This window comes from Suncus etruscus, chromosome 3 (assembly GCF_024139225.1).
Source record: "Suncus etruscus isolate mSunEtr1 chromosome 3, mSunEtr1.pri.cur, whole genome shotgun sequence".
In the NCBI taxonomy this organism is placed as follows: Eukaryota; Metazoa; Chordata; class Mammalia; order Eulipotyphla; family Soricidae; genus Suncus; species Suncus etruscus.
The window spans coordinates 120,595,252-120,617,714 of record NC_064850.1 but is presented as its reverse complement, the minus strand read 5'-3'; the positions used below and the strand labels follow the sequence as shown (position 1 = coordinate 120,617,714).

Sequence of the window (22,463 nt, the reverse complement as noted above, 5' to 3'; positions counted from 1 at the left end):
TTCTCAGGGAGGGCTTAGGCACTGATTTTTTCCACCGTTTGTGTTAATGTTCCATAAATTCCCTCCTGGGGGCCTTCCTTCCTTCTGATGCTCTTCACACTGAGCTGCAAGTGTTTAAGACTCTGACAAAGCCAATTATGGATTTTCCAAAGGTGCCAGTGTGTGTAAAGAAAGGACCTCGGACCCCAGACCCAGGATTCTGTGGGATTCTTGCATTAGGGAGGCCCATCTGCTGTGGAGTCTCCTTTGGCCCATCTCCCACAGTGCTCTACTATTTTCTTACTTGCATCTGAGTTATCTGGAAAGACAGACTTGATCAAGGCCGTGGAGCCAAACTATTTTTACAGTCCTTGAAAGAAGTCAATATTTTCAAGATTCTGACAATTAACAATGATTAGGCTTGTGAGATCATGATTGAAAATACCAGGATAAGAGCATCCACATACTGTGTGGATACAAGTACATGTTGGGTTAAAAACATATTTTGGCTTTAATAAACCTGGCTCTATTAGAATCCAAAATGCTAGATGCTCACTACTGTGTAATTTGCAACAAGATGCAAATGCCAACCTTGGACAATATTCAACATTCACACAAAAAGATGCTGAAAGGAAGGCACCCTGAGCACCCACATTTATTGTGGCTTTCTTTCACTCCTCAAGAAAATGACAACAAAGGAACAAAAGGATATAAACATCCAAAAACAGAGAGGATGGGAGATGGAGAGAGAAATAGAGGCATGTCAACAAAATTTTGGAAGATGAAATCAGATGGCTCTCAGAGCTAGCAAAATCTAATGCTGCAGTAGGCAAGGCCCCAAACAAAGCAAGATGATTCAAGTCCTAGAACACTATAGGAACACAAAAGTCTGAGCATCTCCATGAGCATGCCAGGGTGGGGGGTATGTATGTGGGTGCACGTAAGAGGAAAGGGAGACCAAGTCCTTCATATGTAAATGATAGACCAGATGTCCATCTACTGGCGGGCAGGAAGAAGGTACGTGCCTTCTGGGGACTGATGAGGCCCCCAAGATTCTGGGATCCTGGATCTCAGTTCTAGAAGAGGGAGGGTAGAAGTCATGCCAGAAGCATACAGAGAAGTCTACTGAATACTTATTAAGACATTCTCACCTCTACCTAAAAACTTCCCTCTTCTATTCAACTCCAGGAAGCCAGGGTCCAGACTACAACTCCTTGTACTGGAACTGCACTGTCTTCCACTCAGCTCCAGAGGAAGCATTTACAGAGACAGACCCAGTTATGGGCTGGTTCACCCCTATAGCAAAACCTCTTAAAGCCAAACTCAAACTGAGCACACAGGGCAACTAATTAATCTTATTGTGGCTCACTTTGAAAATAAACATTGGAGAACAGCGTCTCCAAAAGAAAAAAGAAATGGACATAATGGAGAAGTGTTCTTAGGTGAAACAAGAGCGCCTGGAGACTTAATTTAAAGTAATGACTGTCCCTAGACAGAAGATCCAACTCGGGCTGGAAATGGTGCTTGGCCTAACTCCCCCACTCCACCCCCTATTTCCTGCAGTCTGATCCTGGGTTCAGCTCAGGCCACGGCTTTGGGGTGACTGTCTCATCACTGCTCCCTGTTTCTCTCTGGGTCTGTTTGGCAGTTGTCAGGTTTGAGATAACACTATCTTTGCATGAATGTCTTAGCTGGCCTCTCTATCCTTCTGTTTTATCACAAAAGTGGCCTTGGATCATACAGGCCAGATTCTGCTCATCTGCTGTAAAGATTTTGGTCTGAACCTTGAGAACCAAAGAACTTACTTTACATTCTTATTTAAGACACAGTGTTGGGGGGCTGGAGAGATAGCACAGTGGAAGTTCCAGAAACTAGGAGACAGGAGAAATCTTGCAAATGTATTTATGTAAAAATATCAACATGTTTTAGTTTCATATGATCATTAAAAAAATAGGTAGAGTAAAACTCATGGTTTTACCAATAATAATTGAACAGCTGTTTATGAGCAATGATGAAGAAAGTAATCACTCATGATTTTACCAACCAGGAAAAGCTGTTCCTTGGGTCCAGGAGAAAGTACAGTGAGCAGGGTGTTTGCCTTGCATGCAGCTGACCTGGGTTTAATCCTTGGCATCCCATATGGCTTCCTAAGCACCACCAGGAGTGATTTCTAAGTATCGTCACAAGTAACCCCTGAGCATTGCCAGGTGTGGCTCATAAACAAAACAAAACTAAAAGAAAAAACTATCCCTAATACTTGGGGTTCAGTATTCTTTGTACATATTTAAAAACACAATCTGGGTGGTGACAAACCATTGTGTGATGACTTACTCCACCAGACGTGCTCATCAGTGATTTCTGTGTGGTTAACCACTCATCATGACCTTCATAGTATTTTGGCTCCAGTTTCGTGCTATGATAAGTCATACTATGAGCATTCCGACACTGAACCTCAATCCTGTTCAATGCTCTTGTTGTAAGGAATGAAACATGCTTTCCAAAAGTGTATTTTCAATAGCAACTGCAGAAAATACAAATGTCAGCTCCATATATGTTTTTTGGATTTTGCTGTTGCTGATTCAGCCCAGATAAGTCCCGTCTCTGGGCTGAGATCTCTGGAGCTTTCTTGGGATGAGGGTGAGATGAGGCCCTGCCCTTTCAGAGGCCCAGAAACCCATTCACACTCTACAACCTGCAGCTCACAAATGATCCACCTCCATGACTAATCTCGAAATAATGCCAAACTGCTGAAGCATCCAGTTCCCCAGCTCTTGGAATGCAGCCACATAGGACACCTCCAAACCTCGAAGTACTGACAGCCCAGTAGGAGCACAATTAGATGGGAAAGTTGCATAGAAGCCCACTAAACTCAGTGAGTCAAAACAATAACTAGCACCAAACAGCTCAGTAAATCCTCACACAGTGATTTTAGTTCACCACTGTGAGGTCAATGCTATAATAAGAAGTATAAAGTAAATTATTTTGTGTCTACTCAGTGGGACAGGCTTGGAGGTGGATGGGAAACTGGGGACACTGGTGGAGGGTAGTTCACAATAGTGGTGGGATTGGTGTTAGAACTCTGAATGTCTTAAAAAACTGTATTATGAACAACTTCGTAAATCAGTGTCTAAATAAAGTTTCCAACATGAATTATTTTATACAGTCGGGATTTTTACTAATCTCCTTACACTGCACTAGCTACAGTATAATGAACTCTTCCAAGAGCTATACAAATAACGCTCCAGAATCAGATAAGATTGTAAAATAAACAGGATGTTTAAAGGATGCTATTGCTATATTTCTCCTTCCTTCCTTCCTTCCTTCCTTCCTTCCTTCCTTCCTTCCTTCCTTCCTTCCTTCCTTCCTTTCCTTCCTTCCTTCCTTCCTTCCTTCCTTCCTTCCTTCCTTCCTTCCTTCCTTCCTTCCATTTTTATTTATTTATTTATTTATTTATTTATTTATTTATTTATTTATTTATTTATTTATTTATTTATTTTTGGGCCATACCCGGTGACTCTCTGGGGTTACGCCTGGCTATGTGCTTAGAAATCGTTCCTGGCTTGGGGGACCATAAGGGATGCCGGGGGATCAAACTGCGGTCTGTCCTGGGTCAGCCTCGTGCAAATGCCCTAACCCTGTGCCATCACTCTGGCCCCTATTGCTATATGTCTATGTGCATTTTGAAGCTCGGTGCAAACAGTAGTGGGTTCAAATTGCATTATGAGACACTTTTTCAGAGCCAGAGAAATATACAGCTGGGAGAGTGTTTGCCTTTTATTTGTCCAACCCAGATTCAATCCTTAGCACCTCATATGGACCTCTGAATCCACAGGAGTTAATTCCTCAGTGCAGAGCCGGGAGTAACCTCTGAGCACTGCCAGATGTGCCTCCTAGGCAAAAAAACAAAAATAAAATAAAAGACTTGATTTTTGTTTCATGGCTCTTTAGGATGTTAAGAACTAATTATTCTAATGAGGTCTTCCAAGTGATGTCTTGTGAGGTGCAAGAGGGGAGCCTCATTTCACCCAGAAACCTCTTTGGGGTTATCACAGGGCCTGGCCCTTTCAGAACAGGCTCTGGGAGCTTTAGTTCCTCAGAGCTGGGTTGAGAGAAGGAACCAAAATAAGGACCTTGAGAAATCATGTTCCAGCAATGTTCCAGGAACATCATTTCAACTTAGAACATTTCAAATACTGTGTGTGTGCGTGTCTGGGGATGGGAATAGGGAAGGTCTGTGTGTGTGTGTGTTTGTGTGTGTGTGAACATTTCAAACACTGTGTGTGTTTGTGTCTGGGGATGGGAATAGGGGAGCTCCGTGTATGTTTGTATGTGTGTGTGTGTGTGTGTGTGTGTGTGTGTGTGTGTGTATGTGTATGTGTCTGGGGATGGGGATGGGAATAGAGGAGCTCCATGTGGGCTCGCTCCTATCACCTCACCAGTCTGCAGAGCTGGGGAGCGGGAGTGATCCCTCTCTGATCTGGCTGGAAGGAGGACACGCTGCCATGGACACAGGACACAAGAGACATCGCTTAATGTGATGCTGAATCCCAGAACAACTGAGAGCTAGAGATGGAGAAATATCTGATCTGACCCTCACCCCCACCCCCAGGTCTTCACACACCTTCCTGAGCTGCCTGGCCTGTGCTCAGCAGAATCCTGCTTGTATTTGCATTCATTTCTCCCCCCAAAGTCGATTTTTCTTTCTTGGAAATAATGAAACCAAGACAAATCATGCAAATCCCCACTGCAGTCATGTTTTTCTCCTGGTTCCCAACTGCCGGCCACAGAAACCATTTGGTCTTGGCATTTCAGCAGAAGGGCCTGAGTCTGCGAACATGAACTCAGTGAGAGGTTTTGGGAGTCGAAGGCAGGAGGACAAGAATCAAGCCCCAGAGCCTGAGTGTGTCTCTGCGAGCCAGCCTGGCGGTGGGGCACAGAGAGACGGTGCTGCCTAGAGCTGCCTAGGATACTCTAGAACCATCCCCACTGGGTCACCTTTCGCCTCCAGGTGTGGACGTAGCACCAAGCTCTTGCCGTAACTGGCGGGCATCAGCCGGTCTCCAAGGTGGGCTACTGTGCCAAGTAGTCAGTTCTGGGAGTGTGGAGACATCTTGAGGGGACCCAGAGAATCCCCAGACAGCAAAGGTAGGAAGGGCTAGGACGTACCATGCATAGAGACAGGATCAGCAGATAGAGCCATCCCTCCAAGGGAAAGGCTTAAAGGGTTAAGTTAAAGGCGTTCTATGCAGCTTCTTTACCAGGGCCTCCCAGAATTCTACCTCCAGGACCAGGGGTTCTAGCGACAGAGAGTGGGCTAAGATAGTCATGGCTCTGAGGAGCACCAAATCTCCTGGTTCTCTATAAACTAGAGCAGGTGGTATTGGGGAGGACTCCCACCCCTTGCAGGCCTGGGCTGATCCCAACCACTGTGGCTGTGACAGGGATGTGAGAACTCCTGTAAGATGATCCCAACTATTAACCCAAAACAAAGGTGTCCCCCCATCTTCCTCTTTCCCTTAAACTTTTTCCTTTGATATATAAAAGCCCACCTGGATAGATACTTTGGTCTCTTTCTTTGTTTTTGTTTTGTTTTGATTTGGGGCCACACCAAGTGATGCTCAGGGGTTACTCCTGGCTATGTGCTCAGAAATCGTTTCTAGCTTGGGGGACCATATGGGAACCAGGGGATTGAACCGAGGTCCGTCCTAGGTCACCTCGTGCAAGGAAAATGCCCTAATACCTGTGCCACTGCTCCAGCCCCAGGTACTTTGGTTTCTTTCTCTCTCCCTTCCCCTTCCTGGTGAATTGGGAATGGGTTTATAAAAAAAAAAAAAGAGAGCAGATTTGTCTTGGTGCCCCCAGAGAGAAATCATGACACACAGACTGACTCCATGACTCTCTCCAGACTGGCTTGGTTTATTAATCCTTTGCCACTACCCTGTTTCTTCATATCTGTCCGCCCGGGAATTAGAAATACAGTGCATGGTGTGATTTCACACAACATCGGAATTTATTTTAAACACGTTGATCCAAGGACAGACCTTGTGGCTTGGCACAGCACAGGGACGACATGGAAGCTGGGCTTACCTGCATGCACAGAGCACTTGGGGACCCTACATGGAGCACTGCAGATAGGGGACCCCACATGAAGCACTCCAGCACAGGGACCCTTGGCCCAGGCCATGTGGCCTCCTCCCTTTCCAAGATCCAGTAGCCCATGCCCAACATGAGCTTGTTCCGAATCCCGGTCCCTTCTGCAGGTCAAACACCCAGACCACCATGGCTTGTGACCCAGTAGATGGTGGGAACTTGCTCAGGCTTTAAAAGACTGGAAATGATGTCTCTATGCCCACTGGATATGCCTCATGCCATGTACAATCCAGGAGACACTAATGAGAGAGGCCCCGTGTTCCATGGGTCACAGCACAACCTACAGAGGCTGCCTCCTGGAATTTATGCTGAGTTTGATTTCTTTTTTATTGTTGTTTCTTTTGGGGCGGGAGCACACCTGATGAAATTTAGGAGTTACTTTTGGCTCTGTGCTCTGGCAGGCTCAGAGAACCATATGGGATGCTGGGGATAGAACCTGGATCAGTCACTGCAAAGCAAATGCCCTCCCTGCTGTGCTATAGCTCCAGCCCAGCTCTCAGTTTCTTATCTACCACTGAGGATATAGGCAATCAAACACAGTAAGATTCGAGAGGCTGGTTAGCCAGCTTCTACCACATGTTAGGAGAAGTGTGTAGCTAACGAATGCCCAGAAAGCCTAAACATTTGTTGGGCTTGCAAGAGCACTGACTTTTGTGGGGGCACCGACGCAGCAGACCCTCACACTTACCTGTCCGTGGGCAGGGAGGGAAGTGTAAGTCAGAGGCTGACCCATCACGCCTTTCTGCTTCATGAGCAGTACGCGCTTCTGTTCCTCACTCAAATGTGCCCGAGGTGCCTGCAGTTGGGGCGCCTGGGATGGTGGTTGCGACGGTTGGGGTTGCGACTGCATGTATGGCATCAAAGGGCTCTTGTTGGGATTGGCCATGGGCGGCGTCATTCTCTGATTCAGGTTGGCATTGAAATGCGTCAGTGGCTTGGTGTTGCCGTAAGTCAGGATATTGGGGGGCTTGTTCAGGGAACTGGTGCCCAGGTTACTGGTGGGCTGGCTGACCATGCCCAGGTGGCTGGGAGGGAGGTAGTTATTCAGTGTCGTCTTCTGGAGGTTGCTGGCCATGGGAGGCACTACTGGGTTTTGGTTGTTAAAGGCTTGGGGGTACATCATGGGGCTGTTTGGTTTCTCGGAGGGAAAAGCTGCTCCATAGGTGCTGGACGGTGGCCCCAGTGGGGACCAGCTTGAACTCTGGCTCGCATGTTGCTGCTGCTGCTGCTGCTGCTGCTGCTGTTTCTGGTGCAGGTACTTGGCTCTTTGCTGCTGGTGAGCTGCCATCTGTTTCAGCTGCTCAGCAGGCGATAGGTCGGTGGCTGCTGGCCCAGCGCTCACTAGGTAACCATTTCCGGGCCTTGTTGGCTGCTGCGGTGCCTGGGCCTGCCCGGGCGTGTGGGCTGGGTTAGGGGTCTGTGGGGACGGGACTGCACACTGGGCAGGGGAGCTGGTGGTGTTGGGGGCCACCGCGGGGGTGCTGGCCATGGAAGGCAGAGTCGGGGTTGTAGAGACGGTGGCAAAGGGCGGTCCGGATGAGGCGGGCCTCGCTTGCGGCGATGCCAGGGTGCTGTGCGCGAAGGGGGAGTGGGCCGGGTCGCTCTTGACGCTTAGGCTTTCCTGCGACAGGGGCGTCTCAGCCGCTGGCTGTGGGAACTCGGGCTCCTTCTTCTCCTCAAAGTCCTCATTGAACAAGTCCTGAATGTCGTCCTCAGGGACCGTGTTGGCCAGCTCGTCGATGAGCTCCTGCCACTCCTGGTCGTTGAGGTTGATGTCAGAGAAGAGCTTGTTCTGGTTGGAGAGAGATGTCTCTGACGGGTCCAAGCAGGCCGGATCTTCCGGCGGCTCCTGCTTCAGGTCCTTTCCCTGCAGGGCCGGGAAGCGCTCATCCAGGTCCCCGCAGCCGTTGACAGGAAGCTTCATGTCAGGGATGCGGCCATTCTTGTTCAGTTCATCCAGGAGTGCCAGGGGACCATGGGCGCCGCTGCTGGGCAAGGGCAGAGCCGGCTTCAGGTCCAGCTGGTGCAAAGGAGACACGGCAGGCATTGGGGGCAAGCCCACGGGCTCCAGCCCCGCTGCCAGCTCCTTGCGCAGTCGTTTGTGGGTTGGGGAGAAGCTCCCATCACAAACCCCGTTCTGCTGCTCTCCATTGAGGGGCGAGCGGGCTCCTTCCAACTTCCTTTTCACTGTCTCCTGGAGCTGGGAAGGAAAGAGGAAAAGAGAAGGAGTGAGAATGGCAGGTGAGAGTACATGGACCGAACATCAGCAGGAGACACAATTGCAAGTCCGGTCTGGCCACACCGCAACTGTCAGGCAAAGAGGAAAAAATATCAACCAAAGGCTACTGAGAGGCACCAGGCTCTCCCGGGAGGAGGAAAGAAGCAGATATTCAAGGGAGCAGGTTTCCCTGCCCTGCTTGTCTGCAGCACTTCTGAGCAAGGTGCTCCAATCGCCCCAAAGTCCCTGTCACTCCTTCAAGAACACTAATGATGGTCCCGGATGCAGAGTGACAGTGGGGGCAGGAGGACCACCAGTGTGGCACCCCAACTTTTTTTGGGTTTTGACGCTTCTGTAACCCCTATGTGCCTCCTGCCAGTCTATAAACATGTGTAAAGGGGCTTTGCTTGATGCCACCGTTCTCCTTTCTCTCCACATGCTATGACGTTTTGGCCAGACCCAAGACCCGGCTCTGCCTGATGGAGTGACCATGTCCTAGGTCCCACCAGGTCTCTGCAAAGTTCCCTCAGGGCTGCCCACCCCTCACAAGATGGCTCAACCAAGAAGCGCGGCTTGTCTGCTGCACTTCTCCTGTCTCCAAACACGTTTGTCGCCTCACCAGGTGCCATCTGACTCCATGGTTCCCTAAATTGAAACCTGAGCATCCTCCTGGGAATGATTCTCATTGCCAAACACCAAGACCTCTGGCTCTGGCATCCAAAAGTGCCCTTGGAGATGCACAAGGAGAAGTCCCCGCCCAGAAGACTGTGGGGTGAGAGACCTCTTGCCGGCCTTGGTCTGAGCCCATCAATCCGCCCATCCACTCACTCATTTATTTTTTGCTGCTTTTATTCTGTGCTCACACCACTGGGAGGCGGGAGTTCACGGGACAGGTGTCTAATTCTCTTTCCCTCCACTCACAGGGCCTCAAGGTAGGGCTCCTGGGATGGGCGCAGACCCCACTCAGGTGCTCAGTTCTGTGGACCTATTTATCCTCCCCGAACACATTATCCTCCCCGAACACATTATCCTCTCTCCAGGGCACCTGTTCATGAAGCCAGTGACGGACAGTACAGTAGTCAGTGAACCTGGGTTCCACCCCCAGCACCCCATATGGGCCCCTGAGCCCTGCCAGGAGTGACCCCTGAACACAGAACCAGGAGGAACTCCTGAGCACCACCAAGTGTGGCTCAGCCCCCAGCCTCTGACCCCCAGGTCTATTTGTAAAACCTAGGACCCACCAGATTTCACAGACCATTATGGACTTAGCTGAACTATCTGGGTTTTCCAAATCCAGCTTTGTGACAAGGACTTTCTGTCTCTAAGCCAGCCAGCCTGGGCATTTCCCAAGCATCTGTGGCAGCTTTTCTTTTCTTTTTTTTTTTTAACACATGAACAGCAAAAATCCAATTTGCAATTGCAGCTCCAGCCCAGGTGCTAATGGATCCGCGCCCAAGACATTTCCATAGTGGCCCAGGTGGGGCGGCTCAGATCCAATCCTCTCTGGGAAGTCCTTCCCTGACCCCAAGTTTCCTACGACCCCCAAGGAGGGTGCTTCACACTCACCCAGTATATATGGCCCAGCATTCAGAGTGTGAGAAAACAGTGCTGAGGAGAGAGAGACAGGGAGGAACTGGGGAGATGCGATACATGTATGCCATGTGTGGTATGTACTGCTCTGTGCACGAGTGAGGCGTGTGAGACTTACTCCTGCTCTGTGCTCAGGACTGACTCCTGGCTGTGCTTAAGGCTCTCTCATGGCTCAGTGCTCAAAGCTCACTCCTGGCTCTTGGCTCAGGACTCACTCCTGGCTCTGTGCTCAGGGGATCAGACCAAACTTGCTCGGCATATGCAAGGTAAGTGCCTCAGCCCCGTGCTGTCTCCTCAGCCCTCTATACTGTATCCTCCTCATCAGCAAGTCAGAGGAAGAAGAAAGGCAAACAGGAAGCAAGCATAAATGGAGATAGAAAGAAAACTAGTGTCGGGCTCTGTGGAATCTCTAAGTTGGCTAGAAGATCTGGCCTCGTGCCCTTCAAACCACCTTCAGGGGAAACACGATGCCCCCACATGCATGCATGTATGTACTTATACACATATGCCAGTGTATGTACATGAGAATGTCTGCACAGCTGTGACAGAAGCTCACAGGCCTCTACATGTGTAAGAACCTATGTGATGGTCTAAAAGTCAACCCCCCTCTTTCATGTCCATACATCATGCCACACGATGGCTCAACTCTCTAGGGTGCTTCCCTGGAGCTGGGTGGAGGGAAGAGATGGGAGGTCACACCCTATACATGGGTCCCAGGGGAGCAGGGACTCTCTCCGGATGCCCGGGTCCAGCAGTGAGGAGCAGTCAGGCAAGCGTTTCTCCAATGGCTGCAGTATTCTTACTACTTGTAGTAAAAGCACCACCTACTTGTAGGGAGCACTACTGAAGAGTTGACTCCAGGAATGAGGCCAGAGTACGTGGAGTGGGGGACCCACTACTACTCCTTCAGGTGTTTGTCTTGCTGTGGAATGAATACTTGCCCTGAAGCCTGGGAGATCTTCACAGGGAGGTCAGCCAGGGAGAGGAGTAGGGACAGGCATGACTCGACGGCTGACTTCTTGTGGGCAAACTGCAGGGGTGGGGCAGTTTTCAGTCTCCTGTCTGAGTTTCCAATTACAAGCTGGAAACTTCAAAGCCCAGGGCAGTAGGGGTGAGACAGGAGCTCTACTGTAAGTGGCTCAGAGAAACTGGCTCACGGTGTGAACTGAGCTCCAGGTATCCCAAAGGGCCCAGAGCTCTGCACACCCAGATCGGCGGCTCCTGCCATCTCATTTGGCAATGTTGCTGGAGGAGTAACATGCTCCAGGGGCTGCGGGATGTGGCACAGGGCGCAGACTGAGAGCAGCTTTCCAGCCCTGGGGCTGGGTTCTCCCAGCTCAGCTGTTCCACATCCGGGAACTCACAGAAGCTGAGCTGTCTCAGAAGCCCAGGAAGGCGCAGGAGTCACCAGGTATTGCTCTTGAACCCATGATTCACAGCAGCATCTGCTGCTCACAGACAAGCCCTTTTGCACATTTAGCATGAGTTTGACAAGGGGCGACGGCTGAAGCCTCAACATGTTAGAAGGGGTTTGCTATGAGACCGTGCTTTTGCCTCCTGTCCCACAATGTAGCAGTTGGGACTGACTGCCACAGTGCCCTGCACTCTGGACCCCCGAACCCCACTGTTTCTGGGGACATACTTGGGCATCTGTCCATGGAAGAGAGAAACTTCCCAGGCAGGGTTCTGGCCAGCCTGAACTTGACAACTGCACGGACGTGAAGTGAAGGAGGCTGGTGGGGGACAGAGACCCCCATGGAGAGGAGACACCCACAAGGAGAACAAATCTGCTTTCGCCTGGGAGTGGCCCCAGAGGAGGCAAGATGAGCCCCCCCCCCCCCCCGCCAAATTTCTGCAGTAGGGAGGTTTGGGGCTGTAAGTGCAGTAGGGAGTACCCCAAGAGGGGGCACACCCAGGAGACTCTTTTCTATGGCCCCTTCCTGGAGACCGCAGGGGGACCCCCAGGTCCAAGGGCACAAAGAGACTTTGATCCCCATGTCTACACTTCATGGTTCCTAGTAGGAGGCAGAATCTGCCCTTTTAGGTACTCAGGACTTAATGCAGAAGATTCTAGAGGTTCTGGAAGGAAATAGTTTCTCAGTGTCCAGGAAAGAACATTCCAAAGCTGAACACACCTCTCACATGGACAAACAAGCATGTTTTGGGTGTAAAGCCCACACTGGGTTGGCACAGAAAGTTCCAGAAGGGGCGTGGCTCTTTCCCCCCTCCTCCTCCCCTGTGAATAATTAATTTCCAAGCACAGAGTTGTTATTTTTGTTTTTTGGGATCACACCCAGCTGTAAGCCAGGGCTTACTCCTGGTTCTGCACTCAGAAGTCGCTCCTGGCAGGCTTGGGGACCATATGGGATACTGGGAACAGAACCATAGTATGACCGGGATTGGCCTTGTGCAAGGCAAATGCCCTACCACTATGCTATTGCTCTGGCCCCAACACAGGGTCATTCTATCACATAAAGAGCTGATATGCAATAGCAGGGATGTCCAGGACCCCAGCAGGCACATCCAGTGGCCGCCCACCACTGAGCTTCCCAAGTAAAGGCAGGAGGTTGGGTGAACCTTCAAGGCCAAACCCTGTGTAGGAGTACTCGTGTCTCTGGGCCATGCTGTCAGCTCTATAGCAACATGGACACCACTTCCAGCCTTCATCTGGGTCAAGCCTGGCACCCCACATGGACCCTGAAGCCTGCCAGGAGCGATTTCTGAGCGCAGAGCCAGGAATAACCCCTGAGCACTGCCGGTGTGGCCCAAAACCTAAAATAAATAAATAAATCACTCCTGGCAGGCTTGGGGAACCATATGGGATGCCAAGAACTGAACCCAGGTCAGCTGCGTGCAAGGCAAATGCCCTCTCCATAGTGCGATCGCTCCAGCCCCTAATAGCTAAGAATTTTCCCGTTTCTAACTTTATCCCTGAGTTCAAGCTGGGAGATAAAACCTTGGCTCACCGTGACGTTAAGGAGGGGGGTTGGGGGGGCTGGGGGGTCTTTCCTAAAATGAGTGACTGATCCCCACATTTGAAAGACCCTCAAAGGCAGGGTTCAGAGGCAATTTCTTTGCATCATGCAGCAAAACCAGATTCATTCCACTCCAGCTCCTTCAGCCTGACTGGAACTTGGCTCAGGACCAACCTGATATTTATCCTTCTATACTCCCCTAAAAGAGCTCACGATGGAAAAGAATCGGGATAATAAGGGTCGTAAGGGGAATGCTTAGACTCCTTAAGACAGAAATGGGTCTGCAGGCCCCGGAGACGACGCGTAAATAAACCTCTGATGGATGGATTATGAAGCCTTCTCATCTATTAATTGAAGTGGCTCCCCTAGGAAGCTTATTTACCCAACTGTTCGAGCATCGAGTCTGAATGGCTGTTGTTACTTCTAAATCCAGCCCAGGCTGGAGATCCCCCACCCCATCCCGACTGCACTGTGCTTCCTATTCTTCTCCATTCAGGATGCTGCAGGCCCAAATTGGTTTCACCGAGGAAGAATCTATTGTCTCCTGAAACTGAGTCCAGATGTGGTTAATGCTGGGCATTGCCTTTGCCTGGGCTTTGCCAGCTCATGGCAGCATATTTCTTGCCTGCAAGCAGTGAAGAAAGGCTGAGGAACGAGTCACGGCGACGCGGTTAGGTGAGAGCTGTGCCTGTGGTAATTATCTCATTACTATGAAGCGTCACAGAAATGCATTAGGCAGCGAGCGATTTCTCTCTGTGTGTAAGAGGCAGCAACAGTTTAGGATCCTTAAACTGCTGGACTCTGCCTAAAAAAGGGGATTGGAGGAGGATCAGGGGAGTTGGGGGGCAAATCCCAGGAACCCTGCACTTGAGCCTGGGTCCAAGTGGACCCCATGGTGTGCAGGACCCCTCTTTGCGATGGTTCTACACCACAGCTCCTCTTCCTGGGCGACTTTCCCACCACCCACGTCTGCCTCACAGAAAGGACAAAGCTGCTTAGAAAATAGCAGAAATACTGGTTGCCCAGAGGAAGGCGTGGAGGAAATTACTCAGCAGCTTCTCCTACAGCAGGGAGACTTAATGACCGGGTCCACAGTACACTGACATTTCTAGGGCGCCTTTCACACAAACCTTGTCTCCTCATCATTGAAAGAAGTGCATGCTGGGAAACACAGAGCAGAGATCCAGGAGGGGCAAGCTGGAGAGAACAGAGCCAAGAACTACATGCTTTAAGCTGGAACCTTCAAAAGCAGATAGGGTCAGAGCCCCAGGATAGTGGGGAGTGCAATTGCCTTGCAGGCAGTCAACCTGGGTTCCATCCCCAGCATCCCAAAGGGGCCCCTGAGCCCCTCCAGGAGTGATCCCTGAGTGCAGCGCCAGGAGTAAGCTATGAGTACCACCAGGTATGGCCCAAACATAAAAACAAAGAAAGAAAGGTGACACTCCTAGCCAGCCATGCATCCAGAAAAGATGAGCAGAGAGAGCTGTGGTAGTGGCGCTGGGACAGTGGCAGACTTAGGACAGAGCCTCTGGGCTCGATAAAATGAGCAGTATCAGCTTTGGGCAACGTAAAACATTAGCCTGCCAGGGCCCAGGGAGCAGAACCTGAGACTGGCTGGTCTCCTAGACACCAAGAGACAAGTAGGAGGTGAAAGAAGGCATGGAGGGGCCTTCCTGAACCTGCCACAACATGGGGAACTGGGCAGCGGTGACATTTTTTTTTTTGGGTCAAAAACTCTCTGGCGGGACCAGAGAGATGGCATCGAGGTAAGGCATTTGCCTTGCATGCAGAAAGTTGGTGGTTCAAATCCTGGCATCCCATATGGACCCCCGAGCTTGCCAGCAGCAATTTCTGAGCGTAGAGCCAGGAGTAACCCCTGAGCGCTCCCTGGTGTGACCAAAAGAAAAAAAAAACAAAACAACAAACAACAACAAAACTCTGGCTAGTCTAGCATGTGGTCCCTGGGTGGTTCTTAGGTGACTCTTCAGAGCTTGAGAGAGAGACTGAGAGAACAGCTATTTATATAACAAAAGGATCGGGATGAAAGGGACTACCTGTCTCCCCACAGGGGGACCCCTGAACAGTGACTGTTGTGGAGAAAGGGGCTTCTCTGCTCTGAGGTCAATTGAGGAGCGCTTGGTGTCACAGGAAGTTGCTGCTTACGACAGAAAAATTCTAGAAGAGGACTGCCAAGGAGCGCCAGGCTTGTGGTGAGGACAAATGCCATAGGAGAGGGCGGGAGAGGTGGGTGTGACGCCTCTGGAGGGGGAACATCTTGTTCGGAAAAGCAGAACAAGGAGAAAGGGTTCAGCGAATCTGTATGTGGGAGTGAAGTCAAGAAGGGCTTGGGTGAAAGAAAGGTGTCTGGAGATGGACATTAGGGGGCAGAGGCTGGGATGGGCAAGGGCCATGTGGAAGAGTGTGATGGATGCTTCCAGTGGGGAGATTCCTGCTTGCTCCATTAAATTGGCCACCTGGGTCAGCACCTTCCTGTGTTGGGTTGCACTAGGATTAGGTGTAGGGTTGGATTAGGGGTAGGGTTAGATTCAGGGAGGGATTAGGGTTAAAATTAGGGTTAGTGTTGGATTAGGGTTAGAATACTGAATAGTATTAGGGATAGGGTTATTGTTAGGGTTGCATTAGATTAAGTGTTAGGGTTGGGTTCAGGTTTAGGGTTGGGTTAAGGTAGGGTTAGAATTATGTTTAGGGTCGAGTTAGGGTTAAATTGGGTTAGGGTTAGTTAGGGTGGTCAGGGTTAGGGTGAGTTGGGTTAGGGTTAGAGGTGGATTAGGGTTAGTGTTATGGTCAGGTTTAGGATTAGGGTTATAGTTAATATTAGGGTTAGGTCCTCAACCTTCTGCAGTTCCTCTCATTGGACCCTGGAAGCCTATGCTCACTCTGGCCTCTAAGAATGGCTGAATCCGGGGCCGGGCGGTGGCGCTAAAGGTAAGGTGCCTGCCTTGCCTGCGCTAACCTTGGACGGACCGCAGTTCGATCCCCCGGTGTCCCATATGGTCCCCCAAGCCAGGAGCAACTTCTGAGCGCATAGCCAGGAGTAACCCCTGAGCGTTACTGGGTGTGGCCCAAAAACCAAAAAAAAAAAAAAAAAAAAAAAAAAAGAATGGCTGAATCCAGGTGCCTCATCTATGGCACACACAGCATCTGTCTCTGAGTTACTGGAATTCAGCACAATTATGTATGAGATGTTTGTGTATGAGATGTGTGTCTCAATTCCTTTCCTCTGAAAATCTGAATTGTAATTCACATCCCCCATACATACTCCATTTTCTCTGTCCAGGATCTTTGTGTCCGTCCTACCTCCTGGCTAGGATCTATCCTGAGCTTATGAGTCCCTACAGACTTGTGCTCAGTCACTCTGGGCTCATGCCTGGATGTGGATTCCTGGGTCCCAGCGGAACCAGTTGCCTTCTGTGAGAATGTGCTCCATCCTCCACTGTTTCTGTACCTCCTGGAGTCCCACTCCCACCCACAGTCTGCTTGTGGGACCACACGGAAGGGTGCAAGCGAGCTCTGAAGGAATGAATGGGCCCAAGATAAAGTGAGAAAGTCAAATGAGATGTGAGTGTGAGTGAAAATATAAGTGTGGCGTGTATGTGTGTTCATGTGTGCTTCTGCATGTAGGTCTATAAATGTGTGTCTGTGAGTGTGGAATCTCTATGGATTTGTGTAAGCATATGTGTATTGATGTGTATGGCTATGTATGATTACATGACTGTGTGAATGGGTGTGGGTTTATGTGAATGTGTGTCTGTGTGTACATGAGTGAATGAGAAGCCCAGGAAAGTCCAACACCCCGAGCCCAGAATAGTCCATCTGTGGTTCCAAAACTGGGGGTGCTGACCTGTACCCCACACCTCAGAAGGAGCCTTCTCCTTTCCATGTGGGTTGGAATGACCTAGAACTGACTGTCCCAAGGCCCTGCTAGGGACGGCTGCAAGCCTAACTCAGACAGTCTTCAAACCCTCTGGGACCAGACAAGGGAGGCTGGGAAGGGCTTCCTGCAGTTTTGGGGGTGCAGGGCCTACGACACCCCAATTCTACATGTCACAAAGCAGCATAAGAGTGAAAGGAGTCTCAGAATAAGGCTCTCAGAGGCAGGGATAGATACCCAAGTGGTTCCCAAGTTCCCAGGGAAGATACCTGAGTCCCACGAAAGATCTGTCAGCCCCTCCAGATACATCTCTCATTTTTTTTTTTTTTTTGGTTTTTGGGCCACACCTGGCACCACTCAGGGGTCACTCTTGGCTCTACACTCAGAAATCGCTCCTAGCAGGCTCGGGGGACCACAGGGATGCTGGGATTCGAACCACCATCCTTCTGCATGCAAGGCAAATGTCCTACCTCCATGCGATTTCTCCGGCCCTCCCACTTACATTTTTTTTTAATTTTGGTTTTTGGGTCATACCCGGCAGCACTCGGGTTAGGTTCTACGCTCAGAAATTGCTCCTGGCAGACCCGGGGGACCATATGGGATGCCGGAATTCAAACCACCATCCTGCATGCAAGGCAAACACCTTATCTCCATGCTATCTCTCCGACCCCCCAAACTCACATTTAAGGGATCTTGTGAGTCCTGTGAGTCTTGTGATCTTCAGGATCAGGGATCACATTTCAGGGAGATGTGTTTAGGTGGCACCAACAACCCAAATTGCCTCTGCCTGGTTTCCCTCCGGCTGCCTGGAGTCATGGGGGCCTAAGTCTAACTGGATGACACCTGTCTCAGGGTCATTCCCCTGGCCTTCACAGGCACCAAACAGTGCCCAGCTCATCCACAGGGTGCTTTGTACAAAGCAAAGGCTCCTGAGATGTGCCTGACCTGGGTGAGGTCCCAAGCTGAGCTGCACTTAGTGATGCCCGGGCTCTGTCAGTGAGGGGTAACCTAGGTAGCCCTGTGCCTGCTCAAAGCTAGCTACCTCCCTAATCCTCTGGGCTGCATTTCTTTCTTTCTTTCTTTTTTTTTTTTTTTTGGTTTTTTGGTTTTTGGGTCACACCCAGCAGCGCTCAGGGGTTACTCCTGGCTTTATGCTCAGAAATCGCTCCTGGCAGGCTCGGGGGACCATATGGGATACCAGGATTCAAACCGATGACCTTCTGCATGAAAGGCAAACGCCTTACCTCCATGCTATCTCTCCGGCCCCTTCTGGGCTGTATTTCAATGATTCATCTCCTTCCTTCCTTCCTTCCTTCCTTCCTTCCTTCCTTCCTTCCTTCCTTCCTTCCTTCCTCCCTCCCTCCCTCCCTCCCTCCCTCCCTCCCTCCCTCCTTCCTTCCTTCCTTCCTTCCTTCCTTCCTTCCTTCCTTCCTTCTGGGCTGTATTTCAATGATTCATCTCCTTCCTTCCTTCCTTCCTTCCTTCCTTCCTTCCTTCCTCCCTCCCTCCCTCCCTCCCTCCCTCCTTCCTTCCTTCCTTCCTTCCTTCCTTCCTTCCTTCCTTCCTTCCTTCTGGGCTGTATTTCAATGATTCATCTCCTTCCTTCCTTCCTTCCTTCCTTCCTTCCTTCCTTCCTTCCTTCCTTCCTTCCTTCCTTCCTTCCTTCCTCCCTCCCTCCCTCCCTCCCTCCCTCCCTCCCAAGTTTCACCTGTGAAAACTGAACTTTTTGAGCATTAATAAGTCTGACATCTGACTATTTTTCTTGAGTTAGGTCTTCAGCTTTCATGCCAGCAGTTGGGGATATCAGGAAGATAATCATGGTCTAGTTAGCACTGGCACTGGGTAGGACAGGTTAGGTTCCGAATGAGGGTGCCCACAGGTGAAACCCTTCCGGATCAGGTGAATATTCCCCAGCACATGTGTCAAGTGATCAAAGTACCACTGGTCACAAAGGTGGACAAGTCTAGTGAGAGTTCTGAGGGTCATACTCGAGACCACGAGTTTGATACCTGGCACATCACAGACACATGAGCATGGCTGGGTAAAGCCTGAGACGCCCTACTTAGCACTGCCAGGCTCCGGCATTGAGCTGTGAGCTTGGTGGCCTGGGGTGTCACTGAAAGAAGAAAAGGACAGAGATCTCCCCACATGCCTCCATGAAAGAGTCTAGAAGGGGGCTAGGGTGGGAGACAGAGAAACAACACATTGTCCAGGTCAGCGGGGCAACCTTGAACATCTGCCCAGAGAAAGCAGAAGCCGAAAGAACACACACAGGCTCGTCCCGATTGCCCAGTGACCTTGTCCCCTGACTGCAGACCCTCAGCTCAGTGAAGTTACCCACTCCATCTTGTTTCTTTACAAGAGGCTCCAGCTCTCCAACTCTCCTCCTCCTACCCCCTTCCCAGGGCCCCTCATATTAAAGAAAACAATCACAGCATTATTTTGGCGTTGGCTTGTCATGAAAGGCAAGCGGCACAAGTAGCCGGCTCCAAGATTCCACAGCAATTTCACAATCATAATGGAATGGAGGGAGGAAACGGGTTTGCGGAGGTCTTGAAAGCATCATCCCATGCGGCGAAGTGGAGTGTCTTTATAAATTAGAAAGGGATTTGCAAACATTACCGCTGCTGTCGCAATCTCTCTGGGCCTCATTTATACACCAGGCTGAAGGGAGGGAGGGGAGAGGCAGGGTGGGTGAGAATGGGTACAGGCAGGCATGACAGTGCAAGGACAGAAAGGGTAAAGGTTAAGGTGTTTGTCCTGTATGGAGATAGCTATGCCCTGGGTCTAATTAGGTGGGTCACAACACGATCCCCTGAGCACCATCAAGTGTGGCTTCTGAGCAGAGCCAGGAGTGGTCCATGAGCACAGTCAAGTCTGGTTTCTGAGCACAGAGCCAGGAGTGCACCCTGAGCACTGCTGAATATGTCCCCCAAACTCCAGTAAAAAGACAAGAGCTCAGAACTAAGACAGATACTCTGATTAGTTTTTCCCAGGGGTTTCTCTTCCTCCGCCTAGTTCTACCTCCAGGCCCAGGAAGTCCTATTCATTCTACCAGAAACAGTTACAGAAGCAAGAGAGAAGACATGACTATAGGGCAGGAAGTACTACTTGGACACTCTAGTACTCTGAGTGAAGTATTCTCCGTTGTAGTACTGTGAAGTACTTCTTGTAGTAGTCCATGAGGTACCTCTCCCTGAGAAACACTCCTTGTGTAATACTCTCTGTGAAGTACTATCTATTGTACTAGTACTCCCTGGTAGTACTCCCTGTATAGTACTCCCCCATGTAACACTCCCTGTGTAGTGTTCCCGGTAGTAATCTGCATAATATGGCCTGTGACACCGGAGAGACCCCAGTTAGATGCACAAGCCCTGGAAACTCAGGGTATGTGGACATTCGCCCCACCCCCAGCCAGAGAAGGCCACAGGGCACTGCAGTTTGATCAAGGGAAGCATCTTTCTTTCCTTTCCAGAACAGTCCAGAATGACTTTCAGTTTGGCTGAGACTGTGTGATGATTGGCAGGAGTCAGGGAGCAGTGGGCAAGCCTAGATGCCCCCAGCCCCTCTGTCAGTGACCAGGCAACAAAAGCCAGTGGTGGTCCCACCAACTCTTTTATGGGGGGGGGTCCTGAACAATACTCCTTGCTGTGCTCGGGAGTGACCCCTGATGCTGTGCAGGGAACCATATGTAATGCCAGGGATGGAACTAGGATCTGCCATGTGTAAGGCAAAGTGCCTTAACCTTTGCACGACCTCTCTCTTCTGTCCCTGTGGGTGTTCTCTACTCCAAGATCTTTCGTGGCCTCTAAAATCAACAACATGGAAAGGCAACCTGTATCTCCAGCATTTATATTCACAGCCTCTATGTCTACAGTGTCTCTAGGACCAAGGACCGAAGCTCTAAGGAGATGATTATGTGAGTGAATTCCAAATTCCAAAATGAACACACAGTTCCTCACTTGTGTGTGGTTCTAACAGGTAGCAAGTAAGGACCCCACTTGAGTCTACTCTTCCCTTGGAGGTTAGGACACCTCATGTGCATGCAGCTTCCCTGGAGGGCTGAAGCTCTCTCCCAAGTTTTCACATCTGACATGCAACAGGTTTGAGCTGTTTGAGGATGATCTGTCTCAGCCACTACCAAGCCCAGATGTAACTTCCCTGCACAGGGTGCTAATTGCGCTGGTTCCACATCCAGGGGATGGTGCTGAGAAGGAGCTCATGTACCTCCCCTCTGAACCCCCATCTGCCCTCTGGACCCTCATCTGCCTTCCGGAAACCAAAATGCCCTTTGACACAGGAAATGCTGTGTGCAAGTCATCACAGCTGAGCTGGGCAGGGTTCCCGAGGGCCAATAAGAAGTGCGGTGTGGCCCCCAGAAAAGATGGGGAATGGGTAATTAAGGGGGACCAGAGGGATAAAGGCAAAAAGAAGGGTAAAAACCCCCACTACTCCAAAATACTTTGCAATGACAAGCATGTTAAACCTACAAGGTCTGCAGTGAACCCCACGAGACTTACAAGGCACGCAGGTGAAACCTATATAAAACATACAAGATATACCTGTGAAACTACAAGACATGCATTTGAAACCTCAGTGAATCCTACATAGTATGCAAATAAAATCTACATGAGACCTACAAGGTTCTTGCTCAGATTAGAGCAGAAATGAACTCTCCTCTGCCAGGGAGCCCCTCCCTCTCCACCTGGGGCTTTCTCATTTCCTTTCCTTTATTAATGTCAGTAAATTTCAGAGGCTGGCGGTAAGGACTGAATGGGGGAACAGTCATAATCGAGCAAAGATGTCTTTCAAGTCCTGATTACTACTAACGCAGTAACTGGAGGTCCCTCATCCCAGCCTCTTCTTCCCATGAACAGGAGGGTCTGCATCGCCTGACCTGTTCCCAAGGTTGGAGCCTGGCACACAGGCAGCTCCTGAGGTACCTCCATGCAATCCTGCTAAGGTGGGGAGGGGTTGGCCACACCAGGCAATACTCAGGGCTGACTCCTGGTTCTGTGCTCAGGATCATTCCTAGTGATGCCAGGGATCAAACTTGGGTTGGCTGTGTACAAGGCAAATTCCTTACCCCACTGTACTGTCTTCTTGACCCCGCTTTATTTTTTTAATCTTGAGAACTTTATTTTGTGGGGGGACTCACATTTAGCAGTGCTTGGGGATCACTTTTGGAAGGCTTCAGGAGATCATGTGGGATGCCAGGTATGAAATCTGGGTTGTCTGAGTGTAAGCAAGCACCCTCCCCATTATCCCGTCTCTCGGGTCCATGAAAACAGACATCAGTGTCTCTGGGAACCCTCATAATTACCTATGAACATTTGTGAGTGTACATAGTTTTTCTTTTTATATAAATCTTTATTTAAGCACCATGATTACAAGCATATTCGTAGTTGAGTTTCAGTCATAAACAGAATACCACCCCCTTCACCAGTGCAACATTCCCACCACCAATGCCCCCCTCATCCCCGCCCCTGCCTGTATCGAGACAGGCATTCTACTTCTTTCATTCTTTGATATTGTCATGCTAATTAGTGTAGTTATTTCCCTAACAGCGTTCATCACTCTTTGTGGTGATCTTCAAATTGTGAGCCGGTCCTCCTGGCTCTCCCAGCCCTTAACTCTATTGTCTCTGGGCCTTATTACA

At 50.1% G+C, this 22,463-nt stretch overlaps 1 protein-coding gene across 1 annotated transcript in view; it reads right to left on the bottom strand.

Annotated features, from left to right (window-relative positions):
• Window positions 1-22,463, bottom strand: part of MAML3 (mastermind like transcriptional coactivator 3) — a 219,232-nt gene that overhangs the window by 60,332 nt on the left and 136,437 nt on the right. The window contains exon 2 of the mRNA XM_049769993.1: window positions 6,818-8,329. Within this exon, the coding sequence (XP_049625950.1) occupies window positions 6,818-8,329 (1,512 nt within the window). The remainder of the gene's footprint in view (window positions 1-6,817; window positions 8,330-22,463) is intronic.